Source organism: Meriones unguiculatus, chromosome 19 (genome assembly GCF_030254825.1).
Source record: "Meriones unguiculatus strain TT.TT164.6M chromosome 19, Bangor_MerUng_6.1, whole genome shotgun sequence".
NCBI lineage: Eukaryota > Metazoa > Chordata > Mammalia > Rodentia > Muridae > Meriones > Meriones unguiculatus.
In genome coordinates this window covers 60612903-60635282 of record NC_083366.1, presented here as the reverse complement: position 1 = coordinate 60635282, position 22380 = coordinate 60612903, and the positions used below count along the sequence as shown (strand labels likewise).

At 49.0% G+C, this 22380-nt stretch overlaps 2 protein-coding genes across 7 annotated transcripts in view; one reads left to right on the top strand and one right to left on the bottom strand.

The window, feature by feature from the left end:
• The window catches only part of Atxn1 (ataxin 1), a 399758-nt gene extending 389281 nt beyond the window's left edge, over window positions 1–10477 (top strand). For all 6 annotated transcript variants that reach the window (XM_060372972.1, XM_060372974.1, XM_060372975.1 and 3 more), the window contains one exon: window positions 2836–10477. In XM_060372972.1, the coding sequence (XP_060228955.1) occupies window positions 2836–3366 (531 nt within the window). In that variant the 3' untranslated portion in view covers window positions 3367–10477. The remainder of the gene's footprint in view (window positions 1–2835) is intronic.
• A 3159-nt stretch (window positions 10478–13636) lies between these two features.
• The window catches only part of Gmpr (guanosine monophosphate reductase), a 33801-nt gene continuing 25057 nt past the window's right edge, over window positions 13637–22380 (bottom strand). The window contains exons 7-9 of the mRNA XM_021650460.2: window positions 20206–20248; window positions 17219–17378; window positions 13637–14113 (exon numbers count right to left, since the gene is read on the bottom strand). Of these exons, the coding sequence (XP_021506135.1) occupies window positions 13933–14113; window positions 17219–17378; window positions 20206–20248 (384 nt within the window). The 3' untranslated portion in view covers window positions 13637–13932. The remainder of the gene's footprint in view (window positions 14114–17218; window positions 17379–20205; window positions 20249–22380) is intronic.

Genomic DNA, 22380 nt, shown 5'->3' with positions numbered 1-22380 from the left:
AACAGACGTTTTGTTTTCCTTCTGCCCTGCTTTTGGTGAAATGTTCATGTGTGTGTGTATAGACGTAGCACTAATCCAAGATTGAAATACGCAATCAAACAGCATAACTATATGAATGTGCGCAGTGTTTAGATACAGTAGTTGTTGACTACATCATTACGGGAATTTTATGCTGTTTTTCACGTTGAGGAGGGAATAAGGGAGGCTCCATCAGGAGGTCTGTTTCCTCATATTGAGATCGCGTTGCTGGTGAGACAGCCAAATGGGCACATAGTCAGATAACCGGCTAGCCAGTATGTGCCCTGGAAGCCCCTGAGAACATATCTGTCTCCCAGAAGGAGACGAGGACTCCTGCTTCCTCCAAGTCCTCACTCATGCTCTCTCACGCTTAGGACATGCTCACTGCACACTGGCTTATTTGACACTTGGATAACAGGAATGTTAAGTCACCTCTTCACCATATTTTAATGTCAGTGTTCGCTCTACTTAGGTAAAGATCTGGAGAGTAAAGACGAAAGGGAATGTTTGGTGATGGGGGGTGGAGGAGAGTGTCTTGGTCCAAAACCTAGATTCAATCCTACTTCCATTGGCTAATAGCTGTAATATTAGGAAAATAATTTTACTACTTATAAATTTAGAAAGTTAAAATGGTACTATTTGTCTCGCTAGTACAAGCATTAAAAAGTACTTTTGTGAAGTCAGATCATTTGAAAAACAGTAGGCACTCAGAAAAAAAAATTAATGAAATATCTTTTATTTATTCCTTGGCAATTCCGTGTGTGTAAACAATGCATATCGATTACATGTGCCTCCAACACATGCCCCTGCCTACTTTGTGTCCTTTGTTTAGTAACTTGCTAAGTCAAACTAGTACTGCCAATTACCCTGACCGGATCTTGTGCCGGTGATCACAGCTGCGGGCAATCTGGGTGTGCAATGGCCATGTCATGTCCCAAAGACAGCATTTCACGCCACTCGTCCTCTTCCAAATCTTACGGTCTTTCCGCCCTCCTCCGAGATGTCCCCTGAGTCTTGGCAGGGGGTTGATACTATTTAAGGCTCATCGAACTCAGTCGACACTTCTTCCCAGCATGTTTATGGGTTTAACCAGCCTCCGCAGCAACTGCTGGCCACTTGCAGAGAGGTCAGAAAAAAATTTAGCAGCCTTAACATGATCAAAATAGCCCAGAGCAATGAAATTTCCCTCTGAATGACGTGCACTGTGATTTTTCTTTCTAAAAATACTTCCATGTCCTATAAATCCAATCAAGAAAGGAAACCCAGGAAGTCAAGAAGTCTATGTTCTGGGATTAAGGCTAGGGCATGAGACCTCAGCACACAAAACAATCTTGTGGCTAGACCATGCACTGGAGCTATCTGTCCCCGTAGTGTCCACTCTCAAAAACCCTCCAATATTGCCCATCCTTCAGGGTCCCAGGAAAGGCCTCCCTGCTTACTTCAGCCCTCATTGACAACGACGACGATCCCTTAAATTCATTGGACACACCTGTAATCCCATCACTCAGGGAGGCAGAGGCAGGTGGATCTCTGTGAGTTTGAGGCCAGCCTGGTCTACAAAGCAAGTCCAGGACAGCCAAGGCTAGACAGAGAAACCCTGTCATGGGAAAAAAAAAAAAATCCTTGGACACTAAAATTTCATCAGTTCCATGCTCATTCCTCTTTTAGAGGCTGGGAACCCAGTGCCGAACAGGGACACACTTTTCTTCGTGGGGCTCTCCTAGCATCTTGGTCTTAGCAGCATTTAGTATGACGGTAAACTGCGCTTCTGAGGCCTACCTGCAAAGCCTCACAAGCGAACTCTAAGTGGGTATTTTGGCATTGCTTCTGGTCAGTGGGTGATGCTTTTACCAGAGCCCTCTACAAAGCCGGTATTTAGTAGATTTAGCATATTTTGAATGATAAACAGACTTCGAACCTGTCTCATTATTCTGCCCAGGGTCTGAATACGGTGAGTACAGCAGCTAGCTCGTTTGTTTCAAAGTATTGCTGCAGGGGTGAGAGGCTGGTAAACAAATTCTCACTTTTTCTTCCCATCCAGCCCATGTGTGTCTGTGTTAGATAAAACACTCACACTCACGGGAACCTAGGGAGATGGCTCAGTTGGTAAAGGACTTTTTTATGCAAGCATGAGAACATGAGTTTGATCCCAGGACCCGTGGGGGGGAAAAGGCAGAGACAGAGGCATGCACTTGTAATCCCAGAGCCGAGAGGCAGAGATAGAATCCTCAAGGCTTGCAGGCCAATCCGCCTCGCCTACTTGATGAGCAACAGGCCACTGAGGAAAAAAAGAAAAGACCAGACTGCGATCACACTATCATGTCCGGAAGGAAGCTGCCATTTCTCAGCACTCCTCCCAGCCTTTTACATCCTTTCCTCCCCCTCTTCACCATGCATCCTCCACCTCGGGGGAGGGGGCTTAATAGAGCTGTCCTCCACAGGGCTGAGAACTCAGCCCCTTATTCTCAACACTTGGACCTTTATGCTGTTGGTAGTCAATGGCTGCTGGTAAGTTTCCGGTGTTCCAGTGGACCGAAGACATGTGGTTTGGAGTGAGGCATGTTGGGGAATGTGCGGGAGGTTAGAAGAGGGACATTGGGGGGTGCTGTGGTCATATTTCATTGTATATATGTATGGGATCCCCCCAACATAATTTTCAAAAACTTAGTGAAGATAAATTAGCCAGCAGAAAAATAAAAGTGGTTGAGGTTGAGTTCTTACCTCTGCGCACACACACGTGCGTTCACATGGAAAAACCATTTTCTCATATTTCCTTCCTCTCCCCCCCCCCCCCACTCCCCGCTTCTGTTTCCACAGGTCAGTGTCGAAGTTTTGGTAGAGTATCCTTTTTTTGTGTTTGGACAGGGCTGGTCATCCTGCTGTCCTGAGCGAACCAGCCAGCTCTTTGATCTGCCGTGTTCCAAACTCTCCGTCGGGGACGTCTGCATTTCACTCACCCTCAAGAACCTGAAGAATGGCTCTGTTAAAAAGGGCCAGCCCGTGGACCCTGCCAGCGTCTTGCTGAAGCACGCAAAGACCGACAGCCTGGCTGGCAGCAGACACAGATACGCTGAGCAGGAAAACGGGATCAACCAGGGAGGCGCGCAGGTGCTCTCTGAGAACGGCGAACTGAAGTTTCCAGAAAAATTAGGATTGCCTGCAGCACCCTTCCTCACCAAAATAGAACCGAGCAAGCCCGCAGCCACAAGGAAGAGGAGGTGGTCGGCACCGGAGACCCGCAAACTGGAGAAGTCGGAGGATGAGCCTCCTTTGACTCTTCCCAAGCCTTCGCTCATTCCTCAGGAGGTTAAGATCTGCATCGAAGGCCGATCTAACGTGGGCAAGTAGAGACCGTGCGGGCAGCCGAGGCCCGGGCCTCTTCTGCTGTCTGTATCCAGATTACTGTACTGTAGGCTAAATAACACAGTATTTACATGTTATTCTCTTTAGGTTTGTGTTCTAACCTTGTCATTAGAGTCAAACAGGTGTGTCGCAGGAGACTGGTGCGTTGGCATTGTCTGCGCGTGTCTGTTGAGACGGCAGGTAGAGGGTGGTCAGAACCGTGGCCCTGGAGCTCCAGCGCATCCCGGGCGGCCCTGGATGTGGCTTCATGAGCGCCTGCCTTCCCCAGCAGCACAGAGCTGAGGGGCATCAGTTCTCACTGGTTTCCAGAGCAAAGTCAGTGGGAAGCGACCTGCAAGGGTGTCTGGGTGCGTTCCTGTGAAGGGGTGCATGGGTGCCATGGTGGTGAATGAGGGTCTCTCTTTTTCTCAGCCTCCCCTCTCCGTTCGCTTGCTCATTCTCAGCATGAGACTGGGGGACCTGGGTTTCCCACAAGCAAAGTCATCCTCAGGAGGCCCAGCTTCCGGGCATTGAGGGGAGGCATCAGACAGCAGATGGGAAAGCTAGTTTCGAAGAACATGGTTCTCTCCAACATATTTTACAATAAAAAGCAACTTTTAATCATAGATATATAGAGATATATATGTATATTTCCCCCATGGGGCCTGACTGCACTGAGTTTTTATTTTTATTTTTAAGAACAGCTGCCACGTGCAGGATTTCATTTCTGCTCTACCAGGCCGGTGACATCATCACCAGGTGTCACGGCGGGCAGGGAAGTCCTTGCTCAGGTCCCTCCTGGTCAGGCGGGTGGCAGTGGGGCTGGGGGACAGAGGGAGCACCCACACTGGTCTCTGCGCAGTGTTAGGGAAAAAAAAAACCGATCAGGTTGTTTGCATTGCCTTGGGCTCCCAAGAGGGAAATGCAAGCTCCCCTCCCGAGAGAGCCAGGGCAGCTCTCGGGGCTGAGCTGGCAGCATCCTTTCTTTTAGGGTCTAGTACTGTTTCTAGTTCATAACTATGAACAACTCGGGTGCCGCTGTTTTTTTTCCCCCCTCAATCCCAGTGTGACATGAGGAGTTAGATATGGAAGGTATACATCTGTTACTATCTCTTAAGCAGTTAAAAATGCTGCACAGACTTCTTAACCGAGCATCTTGGTCTGTCCTTCAATGAGTACTGTATCTCACTTCAAACTCTTTGGGAAGAAAAGACAAACCTAAGTTGCTTTCGATTTTTTTTTTTTTTTCCAACACTGTAACTATATTTCAGCTCTGCAAGACTGCTCACAAGCCAGCAGTCGAAAGCTCCCATCTGGCTTAAAGGGATGAATGTGAACTGCAAACTAGCACGTGACGATAGATGACCACCAAGTACTGCCCACGGCAGGCACTTGTCACTTTGATGTTGGAGAAAGTTAAAAGGCGTATGCAGAGTTGGCAGAGAAACCGAGGAAAGACACGGAGGAAAAGACACACTCGTTTTTGTCCAGTGTTTTTAGGGTGAACTCCTAAAGAACTTTGCGATTTGCACATCTTGAGTTTATAATTTGTGTGGTATTCCTGCAGTTTTTATCCAATAACATTGTGGGAAAGGTTTTGGGGGTGGGGGTAAGGGTTGAACAAGCATAAATAAATGTAGCAAAAATTACTTTCTAACCTGCCTACACCCTAGGCCCTTCTTAGAAGGCTCTGTTCCTTGAGACTTCATTTTTGTCATCTGCCATACCCATCATGAGAAGCCAGATCTGAGAGTTTTCTTCAGACTCATTGAGAGTTTTCCATAGAGACATTTTATATATGTGAGCGAGTATTTTCATTTCTAGAGAAATAAGTGTTAATGTTATTTTTCACAATGACTTTTTTTTTCCTATTTGAAATCAAACAAAGATCTAACGTTTGGTACAAAAACCCAGAAAGGATATTTCATAAAGTCACAAGTTTTCATTCCCAGAGATGAAAAATATCATTTGTGGGTTCTGAGTACGTCTTAAAGTGCTTTAAACCAAGTTTTATAAATAGGGAGACGTTTTTAAACATTCTTACTTGGCTGGCTGCAACTAACCTAAATAAGTTCTTATTTGACTTTTAACCATTAAAAAAAATAAAAATAAAAAAAAGCCTTCTCAAATTAGGAAAGAGAGACCTCCCTAAGCAACCCCCTGCTGGCTAAACAGGCTGCCCTCATAGTGGCTCTCATTGGGACTGATGATTTTTTTTTTAACAGACCATTTTCTGGGGTGTACCAAAAATATCTGAGTAGGTTTCGAGTAGCTGGCCTCTCCCTAAACTCCATTACCCTCTCGGCACGCTAGCAGGTCAGAGTGGGCTCATTCTTACAGTCACATCGTTCTTTTAGTGCTGTGATTTTTTTTTTTTTTAACGTTTCTGTTCAGAGACCTTGCTTAATCTTCCACATATTCTGCTCAGGGTACTGGCACTTCTAGGTTTCTGTTTTTCTTTTTGTTTGTTTGTTTGTTTTTTCACCTTGGACGGTGAGAGGAAATAAGGGGCTGCCTCAGAGGTGCCGTGCGGTGGTACTCACGACAGCTGCTGTGGGCTCAGAAAACACACACTGCTTTCTGGCTGAGCTCGAGGATGGAACTGACTGTGCCCGCTAAACTGACACTAAAGCAGGGAAACACACGGTTCAGAGCAATAGGAATATCCTTCACTTCTGTGGTTCTATTTCAGGTATAGGAATTATAAAAAAAACCATTGGTTCTTCTGAAGCTTTTGTCTCATATCATCCTCTCGCTCTCTTAGCATGTGCAATACTTTGTGTGCCAATAGCGTGCTTTCTGGTTAAAGTTCATTACCATTTGGCCCTTCCCTCGTTCTGTGGGTCAACCTTCCTTCCCTTCACTGGCCAAAGACAGGCTCAAGGGAAGGAACCACTTTCCCCTTAATGTGGATAAGAATACCGGGGTAGGGGGCCTGTGTGTCTGTCACCAGGACAAGGAGACCTGAGGGAAGCGCCTGGAAGGCCCACCACTGTACTCGGCAAAGGCCCTCCTCTCTGTAGCGAACCTGGAATGCAGCAAGGAGGCAGGCTGGTTCATAGGACACACTCCGGAGCAATGTGGGCCGAAGTCCACCCACTTTCCAGTCTCTCCTGTGTCCTTGAGACTTTGACCTCTGCCTTTGAGCACAAGCAACTTATGGCATATGTGTGTGTGTGTGTGCTGGGCACACCTACATGGCTTTGCAGGGGACCACCCAGCAACCACAGTCACCATTCCCTTGCAGCAGCTCTCTCTTCACATAGGAAGAGCGCGCAGGGGTGGGAACCACCTCTTATTTGCAGGCTCCCAGAGCAGTGTGTTCATCTTTCTGTGTAGGGAGCACGGTGATGGCAGTGCCCTCGGCTTACAAGGGTCAGCCATGGGCCTCCCTCTGTACCTTTGCAATATTTATCAACAGCCGTCTTTCATTCTGCTCTTTCCTGCTTTCAATTTTTTTAAAACAAATAACAGCAGGCCTTTTGTGTTTACAATGGAACACGATCACCAAGAAATTAGTCAGGGCAAAAAGAAAACATAGTAATATTGCTAATAAGAAACCAACAAACAAGAACCTCTTTATAGGAATTTCTAAATACATAAAATGACTGTTCCTTCGAATGTTTAACTTTAGAATTATTTCAGTTTGTCTGGGCCACCTTGGGGTCAGCGGGAGGGGATAGGGATTGTGGGAGAGAAGGCCAAGGATGCCACTTACCTCAAATCTTTTTAAAAGTGGGAATCCCAATTGCATTCTTTTCCCCCCTTTGGACTTGCAGGATAATCGTCTGTTGTTGGTCACATTTTGCTTTTCTCAATTCATCCGACTCATTTTGGATGGCCTGGTTTTTGTGGTGGTGGCAACAGAATGTCCTTAACTCTGAATCTTGACCTTGTATGTTTTCTGTTAGGGTGAGCTTGTTGGGTCCCTCTTCCTCTCCCCTCCCCCCCCCACCAGGAAGTGGCAGCATCCTTCCTTTCTCCCCTGCAAGGAACTCTGCAGAACCTTTCACACTTCTTACTCAGGGATGGGGCTGGTGTGTGTGTGTGGAACACGGACGTGTTCAGCAACAGCACTTTGGACTGCTCTGGAGTAGGGTTGTACAATTTCAAGGAATGTTTGGATTTCCCCCGCATCGTGTGGATTGCTCCTTAGCTACTGCGCAGATTGCAATATAAGGCTGCACGCTCGAGACAAGTGGCAGCCACTGGCGATCAGAAAATCCACTCTTTGCACACAGTTTGATCTTTACTGAAATGTTGCCAAAATCTGTTTTTGTTGTAGCTTCGGATTTTTTTTTTCTCTCTCTCTTTTTAAGGAAACAATTGACAATACCCTTTAACATCCGTGACTACTAAGGAAACCTATTTTGTAAACGCTTTCGAAGACACTAACACCTATTTCAGACATGGTTGAGGAGGCAGAGCTCTTGGGATAGAAAGCCAGACTTTTTGAGCTGAGTTGGTTGGCATGGCAACTGTCTCCTGAACAAGCGAGCAGCTCAACAAACTGGTCTGCCCTCTCCTGAAACCCTCTGCAACCTCCAGCTTCCTAGTTAGCCCCCTTTGACTCCAGGGGAACACAGGGCCTCTACTCTGTAGGACCCAATCCAGTGTCTTTGATGGTTGAAATGAAAGGCAAGAGAATTAGACTTGGTTATTTTAAAAAATGGAGTGAAGGCCTTGGCTTCCACAGCTGTGTTTTGAATTTCTGAACTAGAGATTTTAAGGAAAAATGGAGTAATAGAGAATCTACTTTTTTATGAAGCACATGCATATGACCGGTTGTGTTGGGTTGGTTTCCTCCCTTTTCCATGGACAGTGTTGTATTTTTGTTCCTAAGGCAACTCCAAACAGTTTGCACATTCTCTACTCTGGAGCTGAGATTTCTTTTACATAGATGACCTCGCTTCAAATGTTACCTTACTGATAGGCTTTTTTTTTTTCTTGTAGCACTATACCTTGTGGGAAGTTTTTTGTTTTGTTTTCTTTAAAGTAAGTACACCCAATTTGAGCAGCCAAAGCTGGGGGGGGGGGTTGTAAGGGAGATTTTTTTTTTTTTTTGAGGCACTCACTTTGGGGAGTACAGATAATTTTTTTAAAAAATTGCACAAAAGAAAAAATGAATGTTGAAATGATTCATTCAGTGTTTGAAAGAGACAGATCTGTTGAAACCATGAGTTTCATATTTTGTGTGTATAAAAAAAATGAAAAACAAAAAACAAAGCAGAGGAGGGTTGGAAGTTACATGTTTGGGGGTTTTATTTTTCCTGTATATAGAAATTTGTTGTCTTGATGATCAAATTTGTATGGTTATGGCCTGGAGGAATTACGATGTCAGAGGCTCTTCAGCTATCCTACACCTATGCTTACTGTTTTGTTTTCGTTACACGTGGCTCTTGTGTGAAGGATGGGAAACTCTGTATTCCGATATTTTGAGAATACTGTCCATTCCTAGGCCGGAAGTACTTCCTTAAGTTCCCTTCTTAAGCCATTGCAACTTCATTTCTTTGGATGATGTCTGACATTTTCAGCACTTCCTGTTCCTATAAACCCAAAGAATATAATCCTGAACATGAAGTGTTTCTAAGAGGGATCCTCTCCTTCCCAGTAAGACAGGACTCATGGTGGGGACAAAAAGGTGAGCCTTTCTTCTGCCTCCCACCCCACACCTCATTGACATGGGGGGGAAACATCTCAATTTGAATGCCTGGCTTTCATTTTGATGTTTCTCAAGTAGAGGCCAGACACAACTGAGCCGCTTCTCATATTCCCATTGGACAGTGGAGCGGGGTGGCACAAACAGCTTAGGGGCAGTAACAGATCCTGGCCCCGATTCTTACATTTGGGTTCACGTCCCCTCCCTTGCTATGCAAGTTCTTGTAGCTGACATTCACCCTGACAAAGGCGGAAGGGGGGCAGAGGCTTCAGCTTTTCACATCCCGACACTTGCATACAGGAGCTCCACCTGAATTCACATTAAGTGTGTTTGGCCAATAGGAACCATCTACACCACAGAGGTCTCTAAGAACTTCCCTAACACTTTTTCTCTGAAAGGACTCAAGTCTTCCACTACAGACCACTTGGAGACTCTATCCACTCACGCTTTCTTGTTCCTTTACTGTCTGGATGGCCAAGCTGAAGGGCTGTGTGCAAAGCACTGTTTACAGTAACCCTTACCAAGATAGCATACTGTCCCCCAGACTCCCCAGCTGAGGTGACACCGGCTTAGAACTTGTGAAACATCAGTTACCGAGAAGGTTGGTGCATAGGTTTTCTCCAGTTCTTACATAAGCCACCTGCTCTGAAGTTATTCCCTAGTCCAAGAGCGGGATGATCCTTTAAGTCGGTGGGGTGTAACATTGACAACCCACCAGAGCCCCATTCTGTGACTACTGTCCCCTCCCCAACCCACACCGCATAATGCCAGGTAGCATCAACTGAAAGGGGGTTGCAGCAGAGTCCTGTCAGTATTTGTGGTGGCCTTTCAAGAAGACAGTCTGCATCTCCAACCAGTGGAGTCTTGGCCCTAAAGAACCTGAAAGCTGAACCAGAGAAGGTTTGGATATCAGGTTCCCAAACCCTCCCATCTCCATTCATACGCCTCCCACAGGCCAAGGGGAAACAGACACCAAAACTTGGGCTGAGGGTACTACCATGTGGAGAACTAGGGAAAAAAAAACAAAAAAAAAAAAACGTTTTTTGCACCTTATTGAAAAGAAACTTTTAAGTGCATACATAGTTAAGAGCTTTTATTGTGACAGGAGAACTTTTCCATATGCGTGCATACTCTCTGTAATTCCAGTGTAAAATGTTGTACTTGCACTAGCTTTTTTAAAAACAAATATTAAAAAAAAAATGGAAGAATTCATATTCTATTTTCTAATCGTGGTGTGTCTATTTGTAGGATACACTCGAGTCTGTTTATTGAATTTTATGGTCCCTTTCTTTGATGGTGCTTGCAGGTTTTCTAGGTAGAAATTATTTCATTATTATAATAAAACAATGTTTGATTCAAAATTTGAACAAAATTGTTTTAAATAAATTGTCTGTATACCAGTACAAGTTTATTGTATAATACTCGTACTAATAATAAAATAACAGTGCCAATTGCAAACCTGTGTCTTTGCCTTTTGTCAGGTTCCTAAAGAAAGCAATGGCTGAGACGGTGACAGAAGTTCCTCCTCACTGTGTCAGCTCAGTGCACCCTGGGGAGACCAGTGGCAGGGAGTGAAATGAAGCACGGATGACCCTAACCTGCCGTCTCCTATCTGCTCAACGTTCTAGGTTGTTCTTCTCAAATGACCGGCAGCTTTGCACCTTGTGTGGCGTGGCCAGTGCCGTCTTGTACCAACTGGTAAGTGCCCTGCAGCTGGTGTGTTTCCGTGCAGCGTGTGCTTCTTAGAAACCTGGGGAGGAGCAGTCTCTCGACACAGGAAGCCTCCTTCCTCTGCGTTTGCCTCGAGAGGACAGTGCACAGGATGGCGCTGGACTCGGCTTCAGAAAGACGTAGCGTGGGTGGCTGTCTAGGAAAGTCATGCCTCCAGGAGCAGCACCCCCGGGTATGCCCTGCCCCATGCACACAGGCACCTATGGTGCTCTTCTATCTGAAAGCCGAGTTCACACAGGGGGGAAAGAGAACGCCAGAAAGAGTTCAGCGATTTCCCTTGGCCGGGAAAGGATGGGAACTCTCTGCGCTATCCAATTAGGACTCATCTCAGTAAATCAAGCAGCCTGGGCTACACAGCAGCATGCGGCTCCTGAAACAAGGATTTGGGGTTCTATATGCTGTATTTTAGTGTATGAGAAAAGGAGCAGCATTCTAGGAAGCCTCAGTGAAACAGACTAGAAGGGCTGTTCCTGACGTGCAGTGGGCCAGCCCCCTGCCTGCTCACAATTAGATGCTAGTAGCAGCCTGCTTATGGCTAGGATAACTCAAATACAGTTTGCTGTGCTACTCTGAGGCATGCCTTAAATCTCTTCAGCATTGCTCCAGTCCAAGACCAAAGGCACCAAGTTTACTCTCCTTTACTCCAGGGTTGTGCTCAACTTTCCCAAGAAAATGTTCTCCCACACTTATTACCTGATAGGTAAATGGCAACATTTCTCTCTCTGCTTCTCTGTCTGCAGAGATGCGAGTAGGCAGCCTCCTGCTCTCGAAACCACAGCCACCGTCCCTCCCGCTCCTTCACAGGAAGTCCCATGCATCGACACAGTAGGCCTTCTCGGTCCACGGCATGTTTGCTGCCTGGACTAAAGGACGCTCCCACAGTGGGTTCCCCCCTAGGCCCATTCCTATCATGGATTTGCTCCAGTAAAGAGAATGTGTGTTCCTTTTTATGAAGCCTCACTTCAGGTGGCACCCGGTGTCCAGGGTTTTGCGAGACCTTGGGTTTCATCGGCCTAGAATTTGATGCCAAGGGGCCTGCAAAGATGCTTACAGAGAAAGAGCATAACCGAATGTGTTGCTACAGGGGAAGGAAACCTGCAGCCCCCCGTACTGACCACATGATGCAGCACCTCCAGGGCAGTGTCCTCACAGTGCCAGATGCTGCAATGTGAACACAGGGACCAGGCCTATCAAAGACACAGGTGACAGCTCATTACAACGCCAGAAGTTTGGAGAAAGGCACAGGTCTGAACAGTCCACTTTAATGGACTTGAGATTTCCTTTTCCTCTCACTTATTCTAGGCTCATTAAGCTGACATCAGGGATGATCTATGAAACACACTCACCATGGGGTATACACCGAGAGGCTGACACTTGACACAGATGGGGAAGAGAGGAAGTGGGGTCCTCTGAACAGGTCCTGCATCTTTTTGTTTGTATTGAATACCATCTCTTGCGATGACTTTTGTGATGATTAGTCCTGTCAGCCTGACTCGACTTAGAACCACGGCGGAGGTAAAATCATAGGTGTGCCTGTTAGGGTGCTTCTGGAGAGCTTTAAGCGAGAAGAGAAAACCCACCCTGACAGTGACTAGTACCACCGCATGCGCTGGGGACCTGCACTGGATAAAGGGGGCCGGGGAGACGGGAACCCGGATGGAATGTGAGGATTCGCCCCTCTGACTTCCTGGTTTACAGAGGTGTGAGTGAGCGGCCTTGTGTTACCAGGCACAGCTGCCAGCCACTGGCATCCTTCCCTACCTCAATGGACAGTATCACTTGAACTTTGCGCCAGAAAAACACTCCCCCCCCCCTTTAGTTGCTTCTTTCAGGAATTCCATCATTGTGATGAGAATAGTAGTGAGCACAGCATCACACAGCCACCCCAAAGTACAGCCATTAATATTTCCACAGGGACAGTGCTTCAGGACTTTGGGCGGGAGATTGAAGAAGGGTCCGGCATGCAACCTTCTCAAACCTGAAGGTCTTAAAATACCAGGCTGTAAACAGGCTGGCAGTCCCCCAGGTACTGATGTGGCTGGATCTTTCTTGCAGCATCAGATAGGGTACACACTAGACGATTAATTGATCCTTAGCAATTCCAGTCCTTCCCCACCAATGTCATATTTGCCTTTTCCAAGAAAAGGTAGTCCTGTGCCTGCTGATGAGCGCTGTTAGGAAGAACACCTGACCCTCATGAATGTCAGTGCTTTGACATCCTGCAGGACAGTTCTCTGGGCTAAGTAGGGCCTTTCTCCAAGTCGGAGTCTGTCTTACCAGCCAATGTATATGGCTCTTCCTAGGAAGCAGTAATACAAGGGACTTTCTCAAACTCACATTTTAAATCCCTTTTAGGCTACAAAGCACTTGGTTTTCAGGGAGGCTTCTTCAGAACCTCTTCATAAAAACATCTATGGGACTTCAAGATGATTTTGCAACCTCATGGAGAGGGGCCAGCCTAGCTGAGCTGAAGCTCAAGCAAGACCTGAGGTCAGCTAGGGCTAATAGCTAGATCCTGACTCTTTAAAAAAAAAGGGGGGGGGCAATCTGACAGATGAGATAGGGAAGAGAAGGATAAGGGGGTAGCGGTGTGTATATGACAAAACAACACAAAAATCTGGGACAAGATAGGCTTGCTAGCTTCTATCAGCTCCAAACAGGCAGGGAGATGTTCATCAACCCTGCCCATTGCCTTGTTTCTTCTCAGAAACAAAAGCTGGAGGCAAGAGGTGGGGTACAAGCATAGCTCACACCGCACTCCCTCCACGGCCAGGGGTCTTGTGTGTTAACCATCTGAGGGTCACTTACCTGGCTGGGATGGCTTTCCCAACTCTTGTGACTCTGCACCACAACTGTGCTCCTGACCATGCAAACTCCAGCACTCAGTCAAGATCACAGCATTATATTAAAAGTGAAACCACTGTCCTTGAGGAAGGAAACAGAGGCGGAAGGACAGGCTGCAGGGGTTGGTTGAAACAAGGAGGCAATGAGTTCTAGGAGCTGGCCCAGGGCCCCACGTGCACCCAGCGTCTTGGATCCACACAGGCACTAGGGCAAGCCCCAAGGCCTTTATGTGCATGCTCAGGACGACGGCTCAGTGTCGGCATCTGTGGTGGCAGCCAGCCTGCTAGGACAGACAAGAAGGGGTGGGAGAAGCATGGCGAGAGGTGGCCTCCTGGAGGCTAACCGAACACCGTGTTGTGCTGTTGGGTCACCCGGATGAACGTGGCCCTCCTGCTGAGCTCTTTGAGCTTGGCAGCCCCGACATAGGTACAGGTAGACCGCAGTCCTCCGAGGATGTCCAGAATTGTGTTCTCGACGTCCCCTTTGTAAGGCACCTCCACAGTCTTGCCCTCAGAGGCCCTGGGGGAGAGGAAGGGGGAGGGTTAATCCAGTTTGTTTTCCCTTAATAACCCAGGCAGAACACCCCCCTGGTATGGCTTTTATTTTGTTGACCATTCCATACATGTAAATGGTATGTTTTGCTCATTTTCACTTGTCATCACCTTCTCTCATCTCGCTCCTGCTCCCATCAAAGCCCCGCTCTTTACTCATAAGCCCCACACCCCCATTTTCATGTCTTTTTGGTTTGTTTTATTGTGTCCCATTGAGTCAATAAACTCAGCAGGTGGAGGTCAATTATTAAGAGCATGGGTACCTCACCAGTGGTCACACCACTGAAGAAAACGACTCCCCCAGCAACTACTAATTGCCCATAGCCCCTTGGAGAAGGGGTGGGGGGTCATGAGGCCCTCTCCCATCCAGTCCGAGTCTTACCCAGGTAACAACAGCTTTAGTGAGTTCCTGAGTGCAACAATGGTGTGGCCACAGGGTGGTGGTCTACTCACTCTCCCATCCCTACTAAGGCCCTGGCAGATGATGTATTCCTCTACCCTTAGAGGAACGTCCCTGCTCACCAAGGAAAGAGAGGTCTCAGTCAGCATTATGAGATAGACATGGAGACCCTAGCGCGGTCCCCAAGAGTGACATTCTCCTTAGCCATGTACCTCCACTCTTACAGTTCCTACTCAGGAACTAGCTACCAAATAGCCAACGGCCCAATTCTTCCCTGGGGAAAACAGACCCGCTGGCTTGCCTCCTGCTACAGCCCCCTCCATCCATTCTGCACCAATAGAAAAGGCACCAGCTCCGTGAATGCTGTGTGTTCTCAGGGACAACACAGGTCTGCCTACGACAAACATGAAAAGTCCTGCCTTGGCGATGCAGTAACTGTACCCTGTCAGCCAGCCTGCCCACTGCCAGGTTCCGCCAGCCTGCCCACTGCCAGGTTCCGCCACCCAGCAGCTCCGTGTGCCCGGGTGTCACCACACCCACTGCTGAGAGCCAGCGTTGAGAGCTCTGTGGGTGGAGAACCCTCAGAACCTTGGGTGCCACCTCCACATTTTCGGAGCCGTGCTTGGAAATTCAGGCAGGCATAAACATAGGATACATCTAAGTGTCCCCTTACCGCTTACACTAAGGCCACCAAACAAACCGACAGCTTGCATCACAAGTCAGACCTGGATCCTGCAAAATGGAGACACGGTCTGTGCGTGCTTTCACAGCAGCATTACAGAAAGCGAGGCCCAGGCAGATCCTAGTAAGTACCCGAATTCTAGAACTTTCTGGGACTAGTCATTAACTAGAAAAAAAAAAAAAACTCAGTCTGAAACTCATCATCTGGGATTCGAAAAGGATTCCCTTCTCCTAACATGGGTGCTCTGTACACCTTGCAAAGACTCCAGCTCCTTAAACCACTGTCTGGGCAATGGGCTGCTTGGTGGCTAGGTCAGAGCTCGAAGCTCAAGAAACTGGGGTCACTGACACATCCAAGATGGCTCAGATCTCAGAATGCGTCCGTGAGTCCCCATGACAGCTGCCGTCACAGGCGGCTCATGACCTTCCCGGGGTCTTTTCTCTGTACTGAGGGGATGTCATCTCTTGTGTGTACTTCATTGTGGGGCCTCAAAGTCGTCTCATCTGTAACACCCAAGTAAGTGCTAATGATAGACGAGTGGCTAGCGCTACACTAATAACCAGGCAGGAGTTAAACACCAGATCGGAGTAGGGGGTGCACACATGTGCCAATCACACAGAGAGGCTGAGAGTGCAGACAGACAGCAGCAGGGTCAACGTTGGATGCTCAGGCTAACTGCGGACGGTGGTCCTGCTTCCTTCAGTATCCTAAATGAACTCGCTTCCGGAAGTGAGGCTCAGCGCGTCTACGACACCTCCACCCTGCTTAATGTCCACAGGGGGCTTCTCCCTCAGCTCCTGGCATCTCCATTGTTGCAGCCTGACCTGCTTTTTTCCCCTGTCCACTGCTTTTGGGGAAGGCTCTCTTCAACAGCTGGAACATAGAGGGGCCACCCGATCACGTAGCTCAAATCCACCTTGGCCCAGCACAGACTCCGTGTGGCCCTTGGAGGGTGACGGTAGCTACTGGCTGAACAGTGGGCTTCCTGGGCTGAGGTCCAGGGGCTGTGAAGGACAATAAGGAGTAGGCCCCAATTTTCACTGAGGCCAGCCCCACACCTCTGTCCATCCAGCTTCCTCTGCTGTAACAAACGACTAGGGAGAATAGCAACACGCTCCCTAGGGGGGATGGGGGGAAAGCCTTTCTGACTAGCCACAGAGAGTGTGGGCCAGCCAGCGAAGGGTAGGCTTCTCATCCTCCTTGTGTGAGGCCAGGGTTCTTTATAAACAGATGAGCCCCTCTGCCCTGTGTCCTTCCTGCAGCCTGTCCTTAGTACTGGCTCTGATGAGCTACAGTGGCTGGCTCTTTGGAGCAAGACAGAGAGACAGGGTCTGCTCTGTCACGGTTCTTGAGCATACACGAGGCTACTCGAAGTGGATAGAAAAGTCCATGTGATCTTGGGGAGATCGTGGACTTGGCTGGGAAGATGGCTCAGAGGTTATGAGCACTTCCAGAGGTCCCGAGTTCAATTCCCAGCATTCGCATGGTGGCTCCCAACCATCTATAATGATATCTGGAGCCCTCTTCTGGCGTGCAGGTGTGTATGCAGATAGGACACTGTATACATAATAAATAAACCTAAAAACAAACAGACAAATAAACCATGCCTCAGCAGTCAGGTTATACAGTTAATCAGCCGAAAACACTGCCGGTGTCAGCTGGCCAAGCCTGGGGCAGGTGACCAGCTCTGTTTGCTACGCAGTGAGAAAACATTCTTCATCCTGAGGCTTGCAGAACGAGTTATCTTAGGCCGGAGATGAGGGTAAAGAGGTTGTTCAGCAAAGGCTCTTTCGGGACAAGGTGATACTCAATGTACAGCCACTTGAAGCTGGACCTGGCCCTCCCACACTTATGCCTATAAAAACATCTCCAGCTTTTCGGCACTTGCTCAAGATGCTGGGCGTACTTTCCAGCCCCTCCCGTTCAGGGAACGGAACACAGAGCAGCCAGCCAGACCAGCGGACACAGCCTAAGCCAGGTGGCGGCCGTACCTGTACTCAGCGACGCCTCCCGCGTGCTTCTTCATGGCTGTGTCTGAGCTCATGCCATAGAAGAGCTTCAGCTTCTGCCCGTTCCTCTCGATCACCTCTCCTGCACACTCCGTGTGGCCTGAAAACATGCCTCCCAGCATGACAAAGTCTGCGCCGGCTCCTACATGCCAACAAGTGGACAAAAGGGCAAGGCAGAGGCAGGCTCAGAGAGTATAAGGTCTGGAAAGAGGGTCTTGCCCAGTGCACCCTTCCTCACTCTGCACACAGAACAGCTCAGCCTCCCTCTAAGACCAGAAACTGCAGGAAGTCCCAAACGCTGAGGGCTGGAGATGGGGGAGGGAAGGGACCAGTGACTGGCTGGGAAAACTCCCGAGCAGGTCTTGCTCCTTTAGACCAACAAGAGCATGACCAGTTTCCCGCACCTTAGAAAGCAAGCTGCCTGACCTTGGATTCAGTACAAGGACTGAAGGCTGGGGCTGTAGCTCAGTTGGCACAGTGCTTGCCTATCCTCCAGGATAGTGCTGGTTTGGATCCCAGCACTGCATAAACCAGGCGTGGTAGTACATGCTTGTAATCTCAGCACTTGGGAGGTGAAGGCAGGAGGGGGAGTTGTTCAAGGTCATCCTTGACTATCTAGCTAACCTGGGCTACTTGAGACCCTAGCTCAAAACCAAAACAATTCAGCAAAATTTTAAGTGATCTTTCCATGTTGTTCTTGGGGAGCTATGGATATCAAATATGATGCACCATACAGGGGAGGTCATGTGTTGCAAGCTAACGCCCCCAACCCCCCCCCCCAATTCCTAAAATGATGGCTTCTGGAGGTGATGCCTCTGGGTAGTCATGCAGGTTACACGCAGCCGTGAAGGTCTCAGTAGCTCTGGAAGAACACACTTGCCCCCTTCCCCATGCGATGCCCTCGGTCTGGCAGTGGGACAGACAGCAAGAAGGTCCTCTCTAGGGATCAGGCAAGTGCCAATGCTGTGTGCTTGGGCATCCCAGCCTCCTTAGCCATGAACCAAATTAACTTTTGTCAACTGAAAAATGGGCTACGACGTGAGGCGCTAACAGGGATTTCTCCCGCCGAGTCACCGAGGAGGATTCCATTTAGAACAAAATCTGTCCATAAGAGGGTGCTGAGTGATCAGGGTGACCGGGCTGACCAACAGCAGGTGAAGCAGCAGCCTTGATGTCTCTGCTGGGGCCATCTGAACACTTACACGGAACTCCCCAATCCCTCCCTGCTCCGTCTGTTAGGAAGGGATGCTGAGTAGCGCTGGCCCCTTGGCAAGCAGGGCACAGCATAGATGGCACAGTGGAGTGCCAGAAGCTCCAGGCAGGGAGCTGCCCACCCTCCTGCTGTGATTTTAAGGAGGCAGTGGAAGGGTCTGGCCACACCTCCAGAGGAAGAAAGCCAACTGCAGGAACCTCGAGCACAGATCCGTTAAAATACCACTACTTAAAGTGGTTCCTAGTGGCTTTTATTTCTCAGCACTCAAATTGCTTCCCAACTGGCTCTTCCTAAACAAGGTCTCTCTCCCTCTCACTCCTTGGTACACGCAGGACTGCGTGTTAACAGAGTGGGGGAGAATGAGGACAGCCGAGTGAAGGGCCGGTCCCAAGCCTCAGAACAGGTGCTTTCTGGAGAGCAGTCGCTTCTAAGTGTGGTTAGCTCCCACCTTGTGCTGTGGTCCGTGGGAGGTACCAAGAGGGAGCCAGACACTAAGTGATGCTCCAGGATAAGGCCAAGGCCACAGACACCAGGGAGCTGGAGTTCTCCCTGCATGTAACTGTAGGACTACGACCTTGCCATCCACCTCCGGGGCCTCTGTCCTCCGGACCATAAGACAGGCAAGATGGAATAGACGAAGGGTTTATGTTTCCTTCCACAGCTGGCCTGGGGGGTGGGGGGGAGGCATCCTTTTTTTTTTTTTTTTTTATGATATACTTTGGGTTGCTAGGAAACCCTGCCAGCAGGAACACCATCCGCATCCCCCTCTGTGGCTACTTTAAAAACAGAACAGGGGCTTGTGAGATGGCTCATCAGGGAGAGGCACTCGCTGCCAAGCCGAAACTCCCCGGTTCGAGCCCCCAGACCCCACATGGTGGAAGGACAGACTTGACTGGTCCTCTGGCTTCACGTGCGTGGGCCTGCACACATACAAATACGCGATGTAATTTAAATGTTAAAAACAGAACTTTTGTTGTTATCACTAAGACAAGTAGGTTTCTAGCACACTGTGTGTGTGTGTGTGTGTGTGTGTGTGTGTGTGTGTTGTAGCACACCATACTGTAGTGTATTCATACCAAACTGCACAGTACCGCCTAACAGTTTGGAGCTGGGCAGCCAGTTCTGGCTTCTGTGTGGTTTGTGGAAAGTAAGCAGAATGCGCATGCTCAGAAGCCCTATTTTACCACCGTGGCCCTTTTGTGCCAGGTGCAGCAAAAACCAGGACCCCAGAGGCCCTACGGCTCAGACCCTGCTGGGTTACAGCGGGCACTGCTGCCCTCTAGTGGGGAAGAGGGCTGGTTAGCCTCCAGCCAGGACTGGGTCCAGCGGGGATGACGTGGGGACCTCTTTCTTAGTGGGGGGGGGAGGGGAGGGAGGCCGGAAGCTGCTCCAGGTGGACTCAAAGCAAAAGCAGCCTGTTGGCCTCTGCACCATGGCAGAGTAAGTGCTCTGCAGCGTCACGGGTACCCTGGGCGTTCTATTTCTCAAAGAAAACATCGCAATTTGACCCACTCCTGTCTTGCATGACATCACTCCAGACCCACATTCTAGCACCCTGCTCACTCTGCTACAGACACAAACCAAAACCGAGCCAGGATTTTGTCAGAGGGGAATGAAATCCAGGCAAAGAAAACTCCCGATGAGCCCAGAAGCCCTTCGGGGGTTCCGCTTCCATCTGGTTCTTCCAAGCTGCCCAGACCCCCTCCTTTTCCGCCAGTCTCTCTCCCCCTTTGGCAGGGCTGTCCTTGGGACTTACCAAAGGCTTTGGCGACATCTCCTGGACATGTGCAGCCTCCATCCTTCAAAAGAAGAAAGCCGAGAATATCAGCAAGGTGGGACCAGGCCAGCGAGGAGGAAGTGGCCAGGAGCTGCCTCCCAGCCGCTGGCCCGACAGCCTGGAGGCCGGCTTTCCAGTGTTCTAAGTTACTACCCTTTACACTGCGCCTTCAGTCCCCCAACCCCATCCTTACTCTGACGGTCAAAGGCTGTCACCCCTGTCCGTCCATCCTCTGGGCTCAAGCACCTATGTCTGGGGAGGAGGACAAAGCATGTCAGACTGGTCACTGTCCTCTGCTAGACCATTGTAGAACATGCCCAGCCACTCCACGGACCCTGCTCCTTCAAAGTCAGAAGCCCACCTCTCCCTCCCTGCCTGTGGAGGTTCAGGTTTCCCCCAAATGCCCAGGCTGCTACTTGCTCTTCCCAGCAGAGCCTGAGTGATATAGAAAGAGGACGTCCTGAGTGCTGGGATTACAGGCTTGCACTATTCCGGCGTGCTCATTACTCTTTCTCATCACCTAATTGGCCCCCAATTAGGAGGAGGATTCAAATCCTGCTGCTTAGCTAACCTTGCTGCTGCATGCCTGCGATCCCAGCACTCAGAAGGTGGAGGCAGGAGGATTCGGAGTTCCGGGCGTTTGCTCTCCATGTGTCCCTTGCTTATCCCACTCACTCAACTTTCTAGAGTTTTTATGTTAGATTAAAAAACAAACAAACAAAACAAAAACAAAAACAAAACCCTAGGAGCAGGATGAGTAGAAGCGTCAGTTATGCAAACCTGATGACCCAAAGGCCAAGTCTGATCCCCAGAACCCACATATAAAAAGCAACTTGTGGCGGTGTGTGCCCATGCTCCCAGCAGGCATCTGTGATCCCAGCATTCCTCTGATGAGAGGTGGAGACAAGGATCAGGCAGGGAAGCTTAAGAGGCAGCTAGCCTGGAGGGCACAGCACAGCAACAGCCACAGGAGACCGCCTTCACATGGTAGGAGAGAACCGACTCTCAAGGTGCCCTCTGACCTCCACACGTGCGCACGGATATACAGACACACAGAATAAATACAAAGGAAAACCAGCTCTGTGCACAGGGTTTCAGACCATAATCAGATTATGTAAACTCATGCTTCTGTGAACGCAGGTCCCCAACAGTGTGACTTCAGAATGCTCTTTGCTCGCTCCCTAAGTAGCTTGGGACCACACGAGGATTTATCACGTGAGAGCCTCAGTAGTGCAGGCTGTGGTCAGTGCTGCAGCCTGACTAGAAGCCCTGTGTTGCTGAGACCTCAAGAAATGGTTCAGGCTGGAGGGATGACTCAGCTGATAGGCACACTGCTCTTCCAGGGGACCTGGGTTCAAGTCTCGGCACCCACACAGTGATTTACAACTGTCTGTAAATCTGTCTGGAGGATCTGGTGCCCGCTTCTGGCTTCCACAGACACACATGTGGTATACAGATACATGAAAGCCAAAAAAAAATTACCCAATAAAGACTTGTTTAAATTAAGAGAGAAAACAGCTGGTTCTCCAGTTGACCCAAAGTCTCAGTTAACGTGCCCCACAAGGCCACAGAAAGAATACTGTATCCAAAGTGTCATCCGTTCATGATGCTGGTGTGCAGACCCAGCGGGGTGGACTACAGGAGGTGCTGAACGAAGTTTCACACAATTGGTCAAGACGACGGAATTGGCACTTTCCGTCCAAACAGGTAATGTCCAAGCACTGTCCAATGAATCCCATCATGCTCTAGTAAGACACACCCACTCACACACTCACACCCCTTCACACAGTGACAGTCAGCTGCTGAAAGACTGTCAAACAAAGTAGCCCTGGCCAGCTATGCAAAGCAGGAACTGACAAGTGCTTGCCTGTTTTGTTTTTCGACATGGTTATTAGCATTATATTTAAGGACGAACGGCATCGTGGGATGCGAGTGATTTGGTTCATTAATTTTCAGCATGCCTCTTCTGCTTAAAAATAATTGCTCAGGGGCTGAAGAATGATGGCCCGGTTGGGAAGGCATTTGCCTCCTAACTGTGAGGTGCCAAGTTCATATACCCAGAACCCGTGTAAACCACTGGTGCTGCAGCACGCACCTGTAATCTCAGCAACACCACAGATGAGGCCCGGAGACAGGAAACTCACCAGACAGCTA